Source organism: Castor canadensis, chromosome 9 (genome assembly GCF_047511655.1).
Source record: "Castor canadensis chromosome 9, mCasCan1.hap1v2, whole genome shotgun sequence".
Classification (NCBI taxonomy): Eukaryota; Metazoa; Chordata; class Mammalia; order Rodentia; family Castoridae; genus Castor; species Castor canadensis.
In genome coordinates, this window is record NC_133394.1 from 143,361,334 (window position 1) to 143,382,284 (window position 20,951).

General features: G+C 41.3%; 1 protein-coding gene across 12 annotated transcripts in view; it reads left to right on the plus strand.

The window, feature by feature from the left end:
• Window positions 1-18,032, plus strand: part of Ldb2 (LIM domain binding 2) — a 346,704-nt gene extending 328,672 nt beyond the window's left edge. Inside the window, exons 6-9 of one of the 12 annotated variants that reach the window (XM_074042561.1) lie at window positions 7,839-7,962; window positions 10,965-11,113; window positions 13,605-13,747; window positions 16,375-16,778. In XM_074042561.1, the coding sequence (XP_073898662.1) occupies window positions 7,839-7,962; window positions 10,965-11,113; window positions 13,605-13,709 (378 nt within the window). In that variant the 3' untranslated portion in view covers window positions 13,710-13,747; window positions 16,375-16,778. Of the gene's footprint in view, window positions 1-7,838; window positions 7,963-10,961; window positions 11,114-13,604; window positions 13,748-16,374 lie in introns of all 12 variants that reach the window. The other 11 variants (XM_074042562.1, XM_074042559.1, XM_074042560.1 and 8 more) reach the window with 11 other exon arrangements.
• The last annotated feature ends 2,919 nt before the right edge of the window (window positions 18,033-20,951 follow it).

Here is a 20,951-nt window from a genome sequence, read left to right on the forward strand (position 1 = left end):
CCCAGTAATTTAATACTGGAAATGTTATACAACAAATTATTTATAATGGCAATGGTGTTAGAGTCAGATAAGCAACCAGAAGAGAACAAGACAGTCCTAAATTTAGTGAGGCCTCTCATGGTTCTAAAGGAACTTTCAGGCCACCTGGTAGAAGCTAGAAGTATCATAGACCTTCTGGTGACAGCCGCTGGAGAGGCCACCTGAACATCTTAGAAAGCAAGAAATAGCCTTCCTTATTTTCTAAGCATGTAGAATTTGAATAATATCATTCAAAATTTCATATTTCCTGAAACTTAGGACATGACTTTGCCTTACATCTTTGCAGATGTAATTAGTTAAAGGATCTCTATATGAAATCATTCTGAATTTAGGGTGTGCCCTAAACTCAATGACTGGTGTCTCTTTCTAAGAAGAGAAGAACACAGTCACAGGGGAAAAGTCCCTATAAGGTGGAGGCAGAGATTAGAATGATGGTGCTGCCAAACAAGAAACACCAAGGATTACTGGAGCCACTGGAAGCTAGGAAGAGACAAGCATGCCCCTGCTGCCACCCTCATCACGAACTTTGAGCCTCCAGAACTGAGAGGCCACCTGGTCTGTGTTGTTTAGATCTGGCACTCCTAGGAACACAGTCTACTTTGTCCTCCCACTGCCCAAAACTCACCTGAAGCCAGTTGGCAAAGACAGCATGTGAAATTACGTGAGAAATCACGTAGTGGGCTTTGTCCCCTGCAGTGGAGATCAGGACAGGAGGGATGGGCTTAGAGTAAGTAGGCAAATAGCAAGAATGCTATGAAGGGGATGCAGTGCCTTGCAAGGGCCTGAGGTGTGTAACAGAAGTCATGGGCTTGGCTTTACAGCCTAGCAAAGCAGCCCAAATACATCTTCCCTGTGTGGGTCAGAGACGCAGTCAGGAACCTCAGTGGTCGGGTGTTAGAAGTCTCCAAGTGACAGCAAAGAACAGGTACTGAAATAGCCAGCCCACCAGTTATGGAAGAATGATGGTCCCTTCCAGACCAGAGTGGCAGCTGATGCAAGGGGACTGCCCTCCTCTCCCTACACACAGAGGGGCCCCCATTTTCCAGGCTCCAGGGGCTGAGATAACATTCATGAGTAATCAATTTGCAAAACAATTGAGAAAAGGCAAAAGCTCGCCTGGTTGAATCTTCAGATAAAAGGGAGGATATTTTGAATTTGACAACCAATCTACCTTTAATCCTATCAGGAAATAAACTGAAATCATAATCTGATGTTTTGGAATTGCATAGCTTGTGAGTCGAAGTATTTCCTTCCCTTGCTTGTTTTTCCTCTCTAGGGCAGAGTGGGTGTAGTCACGCAGCGCCTGTTATTCATTCTTATCTGCTTCTGGGTGGGCTTTGTTTGCTTTTTTTGGTTTTTTTTGGTTTTTCATTTGTTTTGTTTTTATTTTTAAATTCCATACATAATCCTTTCTATCAATTTAATACAGATCTCTTTTCATAATGTATTTCTTAATTACAAGTGACTCCTTACTCTTAGATAAGAATGTTTCTTAATCACCCCTATATGCTAATATCTTTCTAATTCAGATTTAGCCAGAGGAGTAAGTTACTGAGAAAAAGAACTGTGGTTTGTAGATTTGCACCTTTTGTACTGATCCCTGAGTCTTACACATTTGCTACTGAAATGCCATGTGTTAGTGGCCTGAAGAGCACACCTTGGAGCATTATAAACAGGGACCCTCTCCCCACCCCACCCAGACACACACACACACACACACACACACACACACACACACACACAAACACACAGTGTCTCAGACCATGCAAATTGCTTCACAAAGTAGTTTACCAATCCTATCAGGAGTTGTTCTTCTGGCACAGAGGACTAGGGTGGTGCAAACAGCATTCTTCATAACAGCGACCATCTTTTGAGGATTAACCTTGTTCTAAGTTTTGTATTAAGGACTTGCCTAAACTATTTCACACCATCTCAATTTACAGGTGAGAAGGCTGAGATTCAAAGAAGCTGAAGTTCTTAGGCAAGAACAAACAGCTCCTACTTGGCAGATTTGAGGGTTTGAACCCAGATGGATCTGGTTCCAATGCCTGTACCGCTCATGTATCACCTGCCCTCTGTGCACAGATCAATGTCAGGTGCAAAGAGCGATATATATAGAGAAGAGACAGTGAAAGCCTTTGAACTTAGTAGGTTAGAAGCAATTTAATCCACTCGTGTTCATGGAGGTAAACAACAAAGCCGTTAGGAGTTAATAGCACAAGGTTGGAGTCAGACAAACTTAACCGAATCTTTTCTCCGCCCTTCAGAGGGCTGTATTACCTTGGATATGTTATAAGAGTCTCTGTCTTCGTTATCAGTCTGGATGACTTAATGGCTCTGGGTTTAGATCTCCTCACCTATAAAAGTGGGCCAGGAGATAACAAGGGTTAATGATGTAATTAGTACGTGTGAAGTACATACTCCACGGACAGACACAGACAAGGCATGCCATAGCTATTATTAAGTTATGACTCACCAAATATTTGAGTATACCTAATACCATGTCAAATAAAAAGAAGAGAAAAGTAAAACATGGCTTGCCATAGATAAGAAGATGAACAAGTCCACAAGAAAAGAAAATTCTCAATGCCAAAATAAACACTGGGATTACAGAGATAAGTCATAAGTGCTGTGGAGGCAAAAGAGCCTTTGCAGGGAGGAATAACCACAGACAGGAGGGGAACTAAGGCTGGAGCTTGAAGGACTTCTAGGGGTTCAGGTGACTGTGACTCAGGTGTGGTTTTCAGACCAGTGCCTGACTGCACCAGCATAAGAAGCTGTCTTTAAAATCTAAATCAACGATGTCACTTAGCATGTTGCTTAGTTCATATGACTTTTTGTTGTTGTTGTTGATGTAAAACTTTCTCAGTGAAGGAAGCAGTAAGTCCAGTAATACAAGCTCTGCATCCCATCATGGAAACAGGACACGTCATTTACAGTCCATTTCCTTAGAATGATACTATTTTGTCAGGGGGCAATGGATTTTCTTTGAAAGGCACGATAGTAAATATTCTTTGGATTTGGGGGCTATATGGACTTTTTCAAACTACTCAACTTTGTTGTAGCACTAAGTGTCTATAGACAATGTGTAAGCATAGCCAGAATTAGCACACAGGCCATGTTTGCCAACCCCTGGCTAAGATGACTGGAAAAGAGGAGAGAAGGCTTTATGGGCAAGAAAAGAAACCTGAGCAGAAGCCTGAGCAAGGTGTTCACCTGGCATCCCTGAACAGGCCTAGGTACAAAAAGTAGGCGGTGCAGGCTCAGAGGATGTCATTCATCCTGAGATGAATGTTGTTGGTAGTCAGAGCCTGGGTTGGATGTAACCAAACGCTAACCCCAAGACACCAGCTACTTTGTACTTCATGCTCAACACTGCCAAACACCACTTCTGTCTTCAATACTGTAGATGAGCTGTATCAAAATAGTGAGTGAGGATGTGTAATGAGAATCAAATTCCTTCAAGAGAATTGTAAGATGAAAAGGTAAACAGAAGAGAACACTGTTCACATTTGCTAGGCTGTTTGTTAATATGAAGCTACAGGGGTCCTGGGATGGAGCTATCTTCCTGCAGGCCGGGATGTTCATATTTTGGGTGAGCATTTTGCACAGAAGAGGCAATCAATCAGTCATTTATAAGATGGAAAAATTTATCACTTCTAAGCTCACAAGACTATGCCTGATTTGTCTGCCATGAACAAGTGACACCTTGCTATTAATCTGATCAAATTATCTATTACCCATCCATCCACCCATTGGTCCATCCATCCACTCATTCAGCCATTCCCAATCATGATTACGGAATTCCATACCAAAGTCAGTGTGCATCCAGAATCCCAGAAATTGGCATCAGAAGCCTAGGAGGGCAAACCCAGCCTAAACCTGTCACTATTGCAAACCACTGTCTTTCGATGTTTGTCAGGTTGAACAGTGGTACCCAGTGGGCTAGGTAGACACCACGTGTTGAAGAATTTTATATTCAGAGAGATCTTAGGTCTTGCTGGCTCCTACCCTTTCCACTGCTCCCTAGGAACCCTCACGGTATCTTCCAAGACCACAGCAAGAGGACACCAAACTAAATTGCAACCCTGAAAGGAGGCTGCTGCAGATGATACAGATGTGCTGACTGTGGCCTTCCTTTTTCAAGAAAAGAATCTGGTCCACTAGGAACTTTTTCGAAGGCCAAGCTTTGCAATAAAATTCCTCTTAAAAACCAAAGCCTCTTGTGTTATTATGCTCAGTTAACACCTGTGTGTGTGTGTGTGTGTGTGTGTGTGTGTGTGTTTGTAGATTGGCACATTATTGTAGTCTAGTTTATACTTAATACAAACAGGGCACTCTCTACCTGGAGTCAACGAGTGGGTCTATAGTGAATTCACCAACCTCCAGAAATGTACAGAATTTGAAAGACATGCTGCATAGCCATCAGCAGATTGCTCAAGAGAGTCTGAGACCTTAGAGAGAGCAGGAATCACAGCTCCAAGATTTGGTTAGCGCCTACAGGAGCCCACTCCGTCAACCATCTTCCTGATTTTATTTCATAATGCTCCAGATTGTTGCTGTTGCCAGGATGCAATGGCTTGCTGCCAGAAGAGAGGCTCTTATCTGAGTTAGTTCTGCCACCTACAGCATACAGCCCAGAAAAGCCACTGCGTCTGCACAGCAGATAGGATGCCTCATCTGCATACATGAACAAGGGAGGGCCACCTCTCCAGCTCAGGCCTCTCCACTGTAAGAAATAGCTTTGGGGATTCTTGATTAGCATGCAGAGATGCAAGCTTCTTTTGGGTGGGTTACAATGATGGCAAGATATTTTTGCATTAAAGGGGAAAGGAGAGAGTTTTGAGGATTCTTTCCTAATGGAAAAAAAAGCAACTTGTTTTCCAATACCCAGAAAGGAAAGGCACTATAAAAACAAAAGAGATAATGAGTTTTAGGTTCTCATAATAAATGTAGCTCCCCAATCGAGAGCCTCCTTAAGACTGGTAGCCCTTTCTGGGGCCAAACAGGTCGACTTTGCCATGTAACTTGACATATAATGAAAAATCGTTGCATCAGAAGGATGTGATTTCCTGAGACACTGAATCCAGCACAGGTTTCTTAATACATTTGAATCGTTTCTAAAGGGGCAGAGATAGTGCTCTGCTCATTTTCGTGTCTCCAGCACCAAGCTGAGTGCCTGACTCTGAGGAAGAAGCTCAATAAATGTTTGTTGATATAAAGTAATAGCACTTGGTTTGTTTTGCAATCTGTGCTGTGCTTGCTCACACAATCATTATACCCACAGATTGTCAACCTCTTACGTGTTAGACACATTAGCTCAGATTTTCACAGTATTGTACATTGTGGTGTGTGTTGTTTTGCAGGTGAAACTGCAACTCAGTGTTTTAAGCAGCTCACCCAAGGATACACACCTGGTGACTGTCAAAATCTGTACATCAGCCTCTTAACTTATAAATCCATGCCTGTTTCACCCTCCCCAGGAATTTTATATCCATTGTAAGCTCACACGCAATGAAAGAGAAATGAAACAAAAGGAAATAGTTTGAAGACTTTTTAAAGTTCTTTTTATTAAAAATATTTTCTACTCCCTAGTGTTTTCTCTGAAATCTTTCTAATATACCTACTTAACAATGAATGTAAATATCTTCTAATTCTAATCCTGAATCTAGAGATGATTCTTCTCCAAAGGATGATTCATTTTCATATCTGCTTGTAGAGAAGACTGTGAATCTTTTACACCATGTGGTGTACACATAGTTTGGTTTCCAGGAAAGAATTCTTAATAAAGGAATACACACAGAGCCTTCATCGTGTTGGAATATGGAGTAAATTTTACACAAATCTGCCTCTTTTCACTGGTTTTTCCTTATTGATATTTTACCGTTCAAAGAGGATTCCAAATTAAGCAGGAAGGTACACAAGATATCCAGTTCTGGTCTTTTCACTTTACTGGATTTGTAATGATGAATTCCTAAGATTAGAGGCTTTGTGCCTGGCGTGCACAATGTACTTGCATTATTTGGGCTTTGAAATCTTACTCTCTTCTTCCTGAGAAAACTGCAAATGGAAGATATTTACAGTTGGCCTTTAAATAAGGTTAGTGGTTTTTAGCAAATTGATGTCATCAGTAGGTAGAAAGGGCGAAAGGATCTTTCTAGGTAAAGGTAGTCTTTATCAATATGCTTGGACTTGAGATTAAGGGAAGGAATTTCCTCAGAGGAAGTCATGTCTTGTGTCTCTGTCATCTCTTCTGAAGCCAAGAATCTGTAGGTCAGTGCTGATCAGAATTAGAGTATTACATGGGGACTATGGAGTTTAAAAATATAGATTCAGGGCCCTGCTTCTAAACCCAATGAAACAGAACTGAGAGTTTAGAAGTCTGTATTTTAATAATCAGCCCATTTGGCTCTGATGGAAATGTTCTTTAAACTACACTTTAAGGAACATCAACCTGGAAAGACCTTTTAGTCTTTCTAAGAATCTTTTAAATGCATCCATTCATTTTAGCCAAAGATGGGAACACAGAAATAAAAGGCATAGTCTCAGCATTTAAAGAATCACTAGTCTAATGGAAAAGACAGACTTGGTAGCACATGGTTACGAAGCCTGAATAGGTCCATATAGCAGAAAGGACTGGATGCAGTAGAGAACCATAGAGAAGCACCAAGGCAGCATGCACAAGGGAGTGTTACAAAAGAAGTCACTAAGTCTTCAGGGATTAGTGGACATTAGCCAGGAAGAGGAGAGGGAAGAAGTCAATAAGCAAAAGACAGCATGGCCTCTAGAGAAGCACCGCAGGTGAAAGAGGACCATAAGGAAGGAAGGACCATGAAGCTGCAGGTGACACACCTATCTTTCATAATCAAATGAAGCTTTTTCCTATGGACAGTTGTATTGCCAATATTTGTATCACTGTAATTGCAACCATGATTTATATATCATTCCAAGTTGTCATCTTTGTCCTCTTCAATAAAATATCCTCAGTGCAGTGGTTGTCTGATAGGCTTACAACAAAAAGGAATTCAGAAAAGCCTAAGGAACTCTTGAATGGTTTTACCTTCTTGTTTCATTCATTAATCTTTGTTGTCAGATGTCTTAGACCAAAGTAGAGCTGAAAAATCTAACCAAAAGAGGGAACGAGGTGACAAGTGCAGAACCACAGGCAGGCCTCCCACACGGAATGAGCATTGCCATATGCTATTTACATTACCTGCATGTGTAAAACGCCAGTGAGTACATGAATAAAAATAAAAGAGCACTCTTCATCTGCCTTTACAAGGATCACAAAGTACCTGTACTTGCCACTCCGTTCTCCAAAGTTTAAAAGATGAATTTCACTGTAAGACAATCTGCATAAACTAGCATTGTAACGCACAGTGTGTGGTTATACAAACAAGAACAAAAGCCAGAAGCCAGAATAGAAGTCAGAGCATGCTGGGCTCCACAGAAGAGAGCTTTTATCTTTACCCAGGGAAAGTCATCTGAATTCATAATAGAGCTACATGTATCTAACTCAGAATCTGTACAGGATGTGTGTGTGTGTGTGTGTGTGTGTGTGTGTGTGTGCATACATCACCTTCAGCTGTAATACCATATTACAAATGATACTAAATTAAGTAGGTACAATCAAGTGTTGATAATATTTCTTTTCCCTCAAACTTATATAGAGAAAGTCAAAACCAGGGAAAGAAAGAAAAGTACCCTTAAGCTGTCTAATTGATTCCAGCTGTTCACATTGTTTATTGGAATTAATATGACCAAGTAGCCAAACACCAATGTCTCTGAACTCCTTGCAGTTGTGTGTAATACTGGAGCCAATGCAGGAACTGATGTCTAGACACAAAACCTACAATCTCAGTCCCCGAGACTGCCTGAAGACCTGCTTGTTCCAGAAGTGGCAGCGGATGGTGGCACCGCCAGGTACACTCTCATTCTTCACTCTTTCTAAATACATTTTCAGAGGTTTCTTTGAGGGATGAAGTGATATGAAAAAGAAAGAGAGGACCACAACTTTGTTAGAAGTTGCTTATGAAGGAAATTCTGGCCATGATTTTGGGCATAGAGACCTGGAACTTTTGAAGGCCAGATACTTTTAGGAATTAGCCTGTCTTTTTTTTTTTTTTTCAGTATCGGGGTTGGAACTCAGGGCCTGGTGCTTCCTATGCAGGCACTCCACCACTTGTGTCACTGTGCCAGCCCAGGAATTAGCTTGTCTCCTTGCTTGCCAGATTAGGACCTGAAGCCCAGAGGAGTGAAATAACTTGTTCAAGGTCATCAAGAAGGTCATTGGAAAAGTCAAAATCAGAACCAGGGTTTTCTCTCTCAACGCACTGATGGTCACATTGGATCAGAATGCGGCTTTTCATGGCCTAATGTTTTTAGTGTTTAGTTTTGAAGAATGATAGAAATTATGAAAAGGAAGAAAGGGAGAATAAGATCAGATAGAGAATGGGAGGGAGGGGAGAAAGAGAAGGTAAATAAGGTTTGCACTATTTTTTGAGATGTATTATATCAACAGTCACTCTGGTTGTGGAGAGAATACATAAAAATTCCATTTCCCTCACTTCCTAGGCTGCAGTGTAGGTTCTGTAGTGTTCTGCTGGGGTTCTGAAATTATTGCTTCAAGTCATCGTTAATTGTCCTTCTACCTGATACATTTTCACTCCCAGGCTTGTGTGGAGCCTCACTGATCACAAAAGAAAAATGTATCCATTAACTAAAAATTATTTTTATAAAGAGTAATTATTAACATAAGGCACATAGCTCTCTGAATCACAAAGTATAATGGTCACCTTCCACTGGTAATTGGCCAGAAGCTTTATATAAAGTGATTATAGAAGATTTAACTTACTACATATTTAGAAAGCCAAGAAAATAAATGTTATTTTACATAAAATAGTTTCCCCATCATAGGGGAATTTTAGACTTTTAGAATTAGAATATTACTTTTCAAGTACATTAAAGGTGCTTAAATTGGCCTTATTTTCTCTTTCAATATCAATAAGTCTTTATGAAAAACAAAACCCCATTCACTCACCAAATGCTTGAGCACTATATTTTCAAACACAGGCATATATAACTCACATTCTTCATTCATCCATCCATCCATCCATCCATTCATTCAACAATTATTTACTGAGCCCCTACTAGGGAGCAGGCATTGCTGAAGCCACTGGAGGTACAACACTGAATACAACAGTCAAAACTATTAAATCTTCACAATGGCCTTAAGAGTCATCATTTATTCTTTTCCTCATTTTATAAAGGCAATAATTTGCCAAAGTCACAAAAAGGTAGGTTTCTATGTCTTCAAAGTCTATGATTTTACTCCAACAGCCACCTGCCACCAATGGGAAAATCTAGTATGTTCATTTTAGAAGCATTCACCCAAATTGTATGAGTAAAATACAGATTTAAAAAGAACAGATTTATGTTCTTAAGCTCAAAGCAAAAAAAGATGCTTATCAGAGAGTAGACTTGGGTATCCACTTGACTTAGACTTTCCCATTCACATCTCCTTTCAACTCCATGATCTAGAATAATTGTATTTCTTCTTTCTGTCATCCTCCAAAATAAGCAGCCACAATGCAATTGAAAGAGATAATAGATGTTTTGATGACAAACTTTTGAGCAAAAGGAACCAAATATTTATGAAAGAAAAAGAGGCACATAAATACAACCATAATCCCACCTCATACATCAAAGTCAGTGATAATTTAGGAGATTAAATTATCTGTGCAATGAACCTTACTAGGAGATCCTTTCTTTGTCCATCTAAAGCACCAGAGTTGTTTGAAGAAAATGTTACAAATCCCACTTACTGAATTCCAGTACGGCCTTGGCTTGCCTTCCTACCATCAGAGTCACATCTAAAATAGAGTTAGCAAAATGACACTCTTACCTGCCATTTTCAACTTATGCAGTAACTGCATGGAACAGATGTCTAAAGATTTCTCATTTACAAAAGAAGATTATAATAACAGTGCCTAATTAATAGGGTATTATGAATATGAAATGGTTAATATATAAGAAACATTATTAGTGGCAGATTGAGTAAGACACTATACATAATAAACAGATAATAAGAAAATAAATAGTTTTCCTCTTCCCATACATTACCATGAGTCCATATTTCCAGTAAGGTGTTGCTCCATCCTTCAGATTCAAAATATTTTCCTGTTTTTGAATTGGCCTCTCTTGAAGATGTCTAGTTTCCCTTCATTAATATGGTGGCTATATTATACTAAGACATTCCTGTCTACAATATTGAAATTAGTAGCGTTCATTAAGCACCAGGGTCCAAACCATGAGTATTTGTACAGATCTTGGGAAGCCCCAAGCTTACGTGCACACCTGAAAAACCTGATGCTTTCTCTTCTTTTCACTTGAGAATATTAAGGTTATCACAGAGGTGGGATGCAATGTAACACTTGGCCAGGAAGGGCCGCTGTTGCACACTGACTCACTAAAGCAACTGGGTACAGTTGATACTTCCTTCACACCTTGCTTCTCCTAGTGGTCACAGAAGTCCTTCCTCCCTTTGTTGCAAAGAGAAAATAGGCCAGCCAGTGGGAGTGGGAGGAAAGTTCCCAAATTTACTGCTAATCAAATATTTTTAATTCAATCATAAAAACTCTACCTGTAGCTCCCTCCTAAAATAATATTAGTAAATTACCCACATATAATTAGAACAATTAAATAAAAATCATTTCATCTACACACTAAAGAGTTTCGCATATTTTGTGCTAAAAATAAATTAGCAGCTTTCTCCTTTTAGTTTTCGTAAAGTCACAAGAAATGAAAATTTAAATAGTCCACTTTTCAATTTACAAAAGCAAGTTTCGTAGAGGGACAGTAGGGTAACCGTTGCCTTGATGCTTTTGCCCGGAAACTGATCCCTCTTCTCCTCCATACTGCAGCAGAACCCACAAGGCAACCGACAACCAAACGGAGAAAAAGAAAAAATTCCACCAGCAGCACTTCCAACAGCAGTGCGGGGAACGCCACCAGCAGCACCAGCAGCAAGAAGAAGACCCCAGCCGCAAACCTGAGCCTGTCCAGTCAGGTACCTGTAAGTCTCGCTTTCATTTTAGGCCTGAAACCTTGCCTTTGCCTGTGTCCCTACTCAAGGAGCTTGAATTAAAGTCCCTGAGCTGCAAACCACATTCCAGGCAGGTTGAAGGTGGGGGGTGGGGCAAGGCAAGGATGGGTGTCCTGGGAGGTAGGAACCCTGCCATGGAAACGCTCCCCTGAGAGGTGGGAATTAGGAGGGAATATTAAGAGTCGGTGCTTCAGTGGGACCTGAATTAAAAAGCCGTCAAAGTCACAGACAGGAGATATGTCACTTAAGGTTTAATTAAAACATCACTTAGCAGCATTGCAGATGGCACATTAGCTCCCCTCTGCAGCAGCATCTCAGACCCCGTGGGCCACTGAAACTGGCCCGGGAACTCTGGCTCCTTATTGTAATTTGCCTGGGCCTTCCCAGCATGGGAGTCCCCCCTTATTTTAAGATCCAGGTAATTAACTTTCAGCCACTAAATATGCAGCTCCCTCAGTGGATTTCACTGTATGTATTTTATTAGCTCAGGGGGTAGTCAGTCCCCGGTTTGGTCTCAACTCTCTTGACCTTTAACCTCTTCCTTTCATTTCTGGGTCTGGATAAAGTCCACTTGCAAGGGGACTTCTTGGAACTCTGAGAATGATAGCTGAGGGTAATTCCAGAATAGTGTAGACTGTGCAGGACTTTTTTCATCACCTACTGTTTCTGTTCAGCTGTGTCCTTCAGTCTAATTCCTTCCTGCTTCTGAATGTCCCCACCAATATTAGGCTATTGCTTGTAAATTCTCCAGCAAACACCACCGTCCCTGTCCCTTCTCCTCTCATGGTTCCTTGTGGGTTTTCCTTCTCTGATGCCTTTGTCCCACCACCATGTCACCAGGTGTTCAGCTCTCATGTAAATCCTAACCCTTTCCTGGGGCTTCATAGACACTTTCTAGATACTACATCTTCAGAGATGCACCCCATTTCTTGTTAACTTCCCTCTGCCAACTCAGTTTTACCCTTTTCCACCATTCTCGCCCCCCCCCTTGATCTGTTGCCCTCACCCTTCTCGTTCTGATCCTGCTCCATCTTTCAAAAGAGTGAACTTTTATACACAGAAATTCCCTACTTCCAAATGTACCTTTCTGTCTCCATCCTCCTTTACCTACTGTCTGTTGGTCAGTTCTCTTTAGACAAAACCAAGCCCATCAGTACCCCCAAGAATTCTCTGGGCCATTATATTTCCTCTAACTTGCACAGATGGGGGTATGGTTTCAATGTTCACTGTGTTAGAAAGAAAGGGTCTTGAAGATTATGGCCACCAGCTATGGAAGGTGCCTTTTAAATTTTAAGTCAATTAAGGGTTATAGTCCTCAAATAATGAGAATAGTCCTCGATTTTCTATTTTCTGAATAGACCTCTATGACCCTGAAGTTCTGGGGGGGAGGGGAACAGGGAATCAAAGGAGAAAAGCTGAGTTTCTTTAATATGGTGCCCAAAAGTTATGCCCACTCCTGGTTAAATTGGAAAATGCCTAGAGAAAATGGTCCATGTAAACAAATTGACTAAAAATGTGCACACAAGTAGCTCATTTATTCCTTTAGTCCTAGAGTTTCAGAAACTGATAGTTGTTACTTTCCTCTAAGAAAGAAAAAAAGTACACTTCAGAGATTTCTAGAAGTGTGACATAGCTACTGAAAGACACAGCAGCTACAAGAATTCAAATCAGATCAACAAGTGCTTTCTGAGCCCCACACTAGTTCAGGTACTGGCGATACTAAAATTAAAAAAAACAAAAAACAACAAAAAAGCCCAGCTTCTGTCATTGAGGTCACTATCTAATTTAGGGATGGCAAAGAGATTTCCTGTCAGAGTACAGTATTGAGAAGGATTCTAAGGCCTAGACTGGGTTTGATGTGCCATCCATTAGTGATGGTATAGAATTGAAAGTAGAAAGCCTCCATATGGTATGTTCTGACATCTGGTCTAGGCAGAATAATTTTAATTCCATTTTTAAAAGCACATATTTTTATACTCTGTTATGCCCCTGGCCTCCAAACCTACAACTGAATTTTAGCAGAGGACCCTGTGTAAAGTGACATTTTTATGAGTTGAGACCACTTGGATTTTGTGTGAGCAAGGTACCACTAGAGATGAAAGCTGAGTTTCATCATGATCTCCCCTCATTATGCAATTCAAGATGCTTTAATTAAACAAAACTTGTCATAGCTCAGAGATGCAAAGAAGGAAACCAGGTTAGGAAAATGGGCAGATCCATAGGTGTTCTTCAAACTGAACCAATGTTAAGTGATAAGCATGGGGTTATTTGTAGTGACCACATCTTTTAGCTCTGTCTGTTGAATCATCAACACTATCTTAGAGTTTGAATAGAAATGCTATCTGCAGGCATCAGTTGCCTGGTCCAGCAATCACAGTTGTGATCTGCTGTGGCAGCAATATGTGTGTGTGGCCAGGACTAGGGTTTAATCCTTGGATTCTGCTTCTCACTCCATGAGCAGGGGCTAGGAGCCATCCCGAACTGCAGCCTCAACCCTGGGAGGGATGGAGACCTGTGTCATTCAACAGCAGTGACCCCTTCTGGCCAATTTAAGGAGAAGCATTGAGGGGCCCTGAAAGGAGTCACTTCCAGTCCTCCTCAGAGGTTGGTGGTCCTTGCACGGGGAATTAGTGAGAAGATGTGAAATGGGCAAAAGCTGGTGGCACCTCCAGGCTCCCAGCCCAGGAGCAGAGGTCAGCCTGTGGGGAGCCAAGGGCACATGGGTTACTCTCAAATGGACCCCAGATGCCTCCATGGGACACAGAGGCTGGAGATGGGAAGGAAATGCACTCTCACTGCCAGTGTCGGGGGATTTTTAAAGGCATGGGGGTGGAAGAAAATGCAGCTCACATCCCCTAGTTAGAGACAACCCAGAATGTGTATCATGTCTCCATTTATTTTGTGTGAGGACAGCAAATCAAGGCAGATAGAGCAGAGTCAGTATTTAGAAAACACATAAAAATGTGTATATAATTTTGTAAGCATATTCACATATCTTTGTACATAAAAAGCACACACATACACCTCATCGTGTATCTGACTAAGCATGTTTTTTTTTTATAATTAGTAAAACAAATGTGGCATTTCTCTGAAACTGAGGATGCTTAAAAACACCTATGTTTGGGCTTATTTTCTGTCTGTTCCTAGAAAAAAGATTTGCCACACACATTACAAGTCTGTGTCAGTCCCATCTGAAGTGACTCAAACCACTGCTTTCCTAGTGCTTTTCTTGCATGACTGTCATTTTTTCATACAGTGAACAACACATCTGCGTTGCTGGGGGCTTTTCTTCTGAAGTCACACTGAACTGGCTGCTTCTTATGTGTCTCCTCTGTTTTTCAAATCATGCTTACCTCCTCGCACTCTTCGAGTCTCCCTCAATGACCTTGGAGTCACAATACTAACGCAGACCAACACGGTTGGTTCTAACATCCTTCTCCTCTCCAGGGCCACCTGATGCATGTGTCTTCTAAGCCCTTCAAAGAGTTTCGTACAAACTCCCGGAAATGAGATTAACTCACAAGCTGTGCTCTAGCCAATCTTATCCTATTATTTCTGCCTTCCTTTATTCCTGATCATAATTGCAGCCTCCTAATTGCCTGTAACTAAGTGACACTTTCCTATTCTGACACCCCCCAAGGGTCAGATGGCAGCTTCCCAGCTAACTGAATCACGTTTACATGTCCATGCAGTACCCATGTTCCATCTAAAACCCTGTCATCATTCTTGCCAGTCAGAGAGACTGTGTTTATTTGCATCTCAGTTTAAGAGTCCTCCTGAGTCTCCCTACATCTCAGTGTCATTTCTAGCTCTTCGTTGCCTGGTAAACCCGTTCTTGGAGTACTTGTCTAGTATCCTGCAGTATGGTTGACTTGACCAAGTACACATTTTACAAATTTACCCCACCGGGGACATTTCTCTTTAACATCATTTTTATCGATTCACAAGAGTGACTAATTAGAAAACATAGTTTGGAAACCTATTGATTATGTCTCCTAACTCAAGAGAAAGGAGGAAATAAACAAAACAAGGTTGTCTGTCCCCAAATAGATCAGGTGGTGATTAAGAGCTTTATCCAATGGGCACCATTAAAATTCTAGAAGGGGGCTAGAGATCCCTGTTCCCTTCTCCTGGACATAGACAGTATTCTACTTTACTGCCTAGAAACACCTTCTCTTGGCAAAACCCCAGTGAAAATAATTTTTGCCCTGTCGTCAAAGCATTTGATTGAATTAACTTCCCTATAGGAGATATACTCCCACAACTCCAAGAGTGTGTGACCGTCTTGGATGGATTTATGGAAGCTGATAGCTGTTCATTCTGAAGCATTGCTCTTTCAGTAAATACTGCTCAGAGCCTGCCCAGAAGAACCTACCTGACAGGTGTGCTATCCCATGTCCAGGTCACCCAGCACCCTTATGGTCCCCTTTGTACAAAAAAGGGAGCTGTGCCCTGTGGGTACATCCCCCCTCCCATCTTCATCCCTGGGCTTCTCCAGCTGTGGCCTCCATGGGGCTCCCAGCTACAGTAGGTGGCTTCCTTGTTTGCATGGAAGGACAATTTGTACTTAAAGGAGTGATTAGATGGATTCTTCTTGAATGTTTCCATTTCTGATGACTACCAGCTTCATCAGTGTAATTATAATTAGCTCTCTTCATCTTCCTTTTATGGCACCAGCTGGATGGACTGGTTCTCTTTACTGCCCAGATTGGTAGCAGGGTTGCCTGTGTGGGGATAGGTGACAGGCACCATGAAATAACAGATGGTAAATTCAGGGCTTGTTGGCAATCAGCAGGTTTTTGCTAATGAGTTAATTAGCTATGCAAATTGTCAAATCAGTGTGAACATTGTTTTTATCGAAAACTTTACCTAAATTAATTACCATAATTAAGTAGCAGAATGTCAAGGATACGGGCTGCATAAAAGGGCCTGGCTGAGTAGAAAAAAGAGAGATTCTGTCTTCAATTAAAACGCATACCATCCTTGGGACAGAGAAAATATCATTTGGAATGAGTTGTGTGAATATTGCAGAGTGGCACCTTACACATATCCAGTGTTCACTGCTAGTTTCCAAAGCTGCTTTCCAGCTCTCAATAAAAGTGGCAGATTTTTGAAGGTATTGAAAAGCACCCAGCAGAAGGGTCCATAGCCATCTCAAAAGTCCCCAGTGTCAGCAAGTTCAAAGCGTGGATTTTTTTAATTTTGAAAAATCCATTTTTTTATTTCTGCAGATTGCTAGCATTGCTCGTTCTCCGGTGTCAGGCTGCACACTAAGGACATAAACTCGCGTGGTTGTTACACATCAGGAGGCAATGTTTATTTCCTGTAGAAATCAAATTTGCGTCTCGGCCCCCCGACATTGAGACTTGACCCTGTTGTACAGCACACAGTGTGTCTGTCCTAGGCTCCCCAGCTCCTCCCACTGTTGTTTTAAGCTGAGCTTCTCTCTCTCCCAAGGTTTCCCTGTAATAATGTCAGCTGCTGTTCACAGGATGTGATGGTGGTAGGAGAGCCAACTCTGATGGGAGGTGAGTTTGGGGACGAGGACGAAAGGCTAATCACTAGATTAGAAAACACGCAATATGATGCTGCCAACGGCATGGACGACGAGGAGGACTTCAACAATTCACCCGCCCTGGGGAACAACAGCCCATGGAACAGTAAACCTCCCGCCACGCAAGAAACCAAATCAGAAAACCCCCCACCCCAGGCCTCCCAATAAGATGCTCCAACCGGCACCAGATCCACTGTGGATAAGCCTGTGGGGTAGAATTCCAATTGCAGATCTTTACTTCAGGAGAGGAAAGAGGAGGAGTTAAAACTTTTCACGCAAAGATCTGTTTCTGAACCACAATGATCTGATTTTTCTGTCTTGCATTTTTTTTTCTTTTTTAATTGAGAGGATCATTCTGAATAAGCCTCCATGACCCTTCCTTGGAGGTCTCCATAGGAAGGACAGAAACTGGCACTGATGGTAATTAAAACGAGAGAAAACACTAGCACATCTCCTGGCACAGGTCTTATCAACGTGTTTATGTTGAATTTCCTTTTCATGCATCCAAGGAAGGCCATGTTGTCCATACGTGCTCAGTGCTCAGGATTGTGTTAATATGCTGAAACTAAATACAGATGACTTTTTACTATTGTAAAATATTTTCTGCTTTTTGACTTGCATTTGAGAGTTTCTTGTTTCAGTAAAAAAAGAAAAGGAAAAAAAATCAGCTTTTTGAAAGTAATTTAAGTGTACCTTTATTTTTTCCTTCACTTCCCCCTACTTCCACCCATTGGGCAACAGCAAAGAAAGCCCAGCAAGGTAATTTATGGTCAAACTGATGTCAATTGGTTCTTGAATCTGAGTCCGTTCAATTTCGCCAAAGTGCTGAAACAAGAAATGTCTTTTTATCATCAAGGACACCGTGCTGAAACAAGAAATGTCTTTTTATCATCAAGGACACCAGGGCAGATTTTTTTATGTAAAAGAAAGATAATTGGACCCTGGGAAATGTATGCATTTGTAAAATTGCTGTTGATCCAAATACTCTCCAAGCCATGTAATCCATTAATTTTGTGGGCAGTTTAATAAGTCTGAAACTTTTTGTGTTTTTTTTCATTGTATCTGAGTTAACTGTTCTTTTTTTTTATGATATATTTCTTGTATAATATTTTGTAAAGCCCTCACCTAGTTCTTTTATGGGGACTTTTCTTTTGGGGCAATTCCAGTGTATTTATGTGAAACTTTATAAGAGAACTAATTTTTCCATTTGCATATTAATATGTTCCTCCACACATGTAAAGACACAGTGGCTCCGTGTGTTATAAAACAGCTGTATTTTATGTATGCTTTACTGGTAAGTGTGCCAATAATAAACTGTGTTAATGACCAAATGAATCTGGCTATTTGAGTATGTGTGTACCATTCTGCTCACAATTGTGAGAAGTGTTGAGCTTAGAGTTAGTGCCCGGACTGCAAATGGAATCTGTGTGATGGAAGTTTACTGTGCCTGGGCTACCAACTCTCCTAAATCAGAACACACTCATACACAACAACTCACATGAAACGGATTTACTTACAGATAGGCTGTAAAGGATGACAAGCCTAGGATTCGTGCCAGCCTACCTCTACAGCTCAGGAAAGCTGCCCAGGGCAAGGAGAGTCTTGATTATGTATGCCCCACACTGCTGCTGAGGAACACTGGGTTTGATACCCTGGGGTCACAGGAAATGCTGAGCTTACGCATTGAAGGGTCTTAGTTCATTTTGTGTTGCTATAACAGAATTCCATAGACTGAGTGATTTGTAAGGAAAAGAAATTTAGTTTTCACAGTTCTAGGGGCTGCAAAGTCCAATACCAATGTGGCAGGGTCTGGCAGGGACTGTCTTGTTGTGTCATCTCATGGCAAAAGCTGAGAGGCTGAGAGTGGGGGAGAAAAAGAGGGAGGAAGGAAGTTGAACTCATTCTTTTATCAGGAGCCCACTCCTGAAGTAACTGACCAACTCCTGCAAAGACAGCGTTCATCCATTCTTGAGGGTGGAGCTCTCATGATCTTATCACTCTTAAAGTTCCCACCTCTCAACACTGCTCTGCTGGGGACCACATTTCCTACACACAGACTTTGGGAGATACACTGGAACCATAGAAAGGGTTTCCTGTTTCTGGGGAAGTAGGTTGGAACAGAGCTCCCATTGTCCAGTCCATCCCACATTATGTCAGGATAATGCGTTCCCAACACATTCAACAGTTATTCTTGAGGTTTGCAGGTGAGCGAAGGGGGAGAACTAGGTTGATTCACAGCCAGCTGAGAACCATCCTGTAGCCTGTTTCATCTTTTATAAAGTATGATTTCTCTACTCACTGTAATTTCTGCAGCAAACACCACACGCTGTCTCTGTGCTGAGTGCTTGGTGATTGACACCATGGAAGGCATGGGCTGGCCCATGCTTCTGAAACCTGTCATCAAATGGAAAGGCAGTGGTTACTCTCACTGAGTGCTTACTCTGATAGAGAACTCTGTTAAGCTCAGAGATATTATTTCAATTGATCCTCACCATAACTCCATGCGATAGGCATAACAGACCCCGTTTGAAAAAGTCAATGTCTCTCTTGTCTGTTTTTCTGGCTTCCCATGCAGTATCCTACAAGTGCTTGTAAAAGTTCCTACACTTGAGGGTCTTTTATATTTAAAAAACATTCCTCTTATTTTCCACTTCGTACCAATAGGGAGGATGAAAGAGGAAATCTGCTATCATTTGTAAAGTGTTTATTAAATGGTAGACAATTTCAATTTATCATGTCAGCAAATTTTGGAAAGGAGGGCTTACAAGGGAAACTTAAGGGAGAATATGTATTTTAAAGATTCTCCAAATCAGAGCCTGAGATGGGGATTTGGGAGCATGGGCTTTATTAGGGGAATGTTATTTGGAGAAAATCTTTAAGGGATTGGATGAACCAGGATAAGGATGGAGCAAAAGCTAAGAAAAGCTGTGGCATTGTTTCCTGGACCTGAAAGAGAATATTTTGAAGCATAGACCTTGTTCTTGTGAAAGAAGTCACATTTGCGCACCTATATCAACCCATCATTGACTGGGGACCATCCCCAGGGTATGTGAGTAAGTTTGAACTTTCAAAGCAACATGGCTCCCATCAGCCAAGGTCAGTTCTGCAGAGGTCAAGTAGATGTCAACAATCACATCAACTTGGGACGGGTAGACTGGCTTCATAAAGGACAAATGGGGAAGCACAAAGTCAAATCCATTAGGTGAATTGCCTCACTCATACACAGCATAAGTGATACTAGTGGGATTTGAATCTAGATGCCCCTTGGCCACAAAACTTGGGTTTTTTTCTAGAACATCACATTGCTTCCCTAGAACATTAGCCTTTCAAGGAAAACATGAGCACAACAGCAATAGAACCAAATGAAATATGTAGAAACAGCTGCCTTATTGCAGCTCACCTGTGTAGTAAGAGACCTTCAAGTTAAACCTCCATCATCATTTTTGGTTTTCTTTTATCAATTCTTAAAGCCACTCAGATATGCAGTCATTACAGATGATACCTAGGACAATTTCTTTAACACCTGTTCTGGTTATCTATTGTTACATAGCAAATTCACTGAAAACCTAATGACTTAAAAGAATAATTTGTTATTATTGTTATATCATTATGATTTACCCCTCTGAGATGTCTGCCAGGCATTTTTCATCTTACAGTGGTAGGTGTCAGCTGAGACTACAATCCGAAGAAGCTGGATGGAGCACTTACAGGGTTGGCTACTGGGCAGAAACTTCCTCAGAACTGTTCACCAGAGTGTGTTTTTATTATCTCTCCATTGGATTCTCATAGAATAATATTAGGTTCTAAGAGGCGGTGTCCCAAGAGCCAGCCAGGGAATATAAATTGCCAGCACTCAGAACTGGCACTCAGTCACTTCTATATGCCGACCATGAAAGAAGTCTCAAGCCAGAGAGATTGAAGGCACAGGAGACTCTACTTGTGGATGGGTCAGTGGTATGTGCATAATAGATGGGAGGAATTGATGGTGGCCATCTTTTTAAATCATTTACAACATCCAAAACAACTTACAACCTGGTCTCAGCTTACCTAACAGCTTTATTTTATCCCCTCTCCACTCATACCCGAGTCTCTTTACCCTACACTCCTTCCTACTTTCTGAAAATACAAGTGCTCGTGCCTCCCTTTTCTTTGTGTATGGTTTCTCTCATAGAATACCGTCCCCCACTTTATTACATAATCAAAGCTATTCATCTTTAAAAGGTTTTTTTTGCAGGGGGGGAACCGGAGATTGAA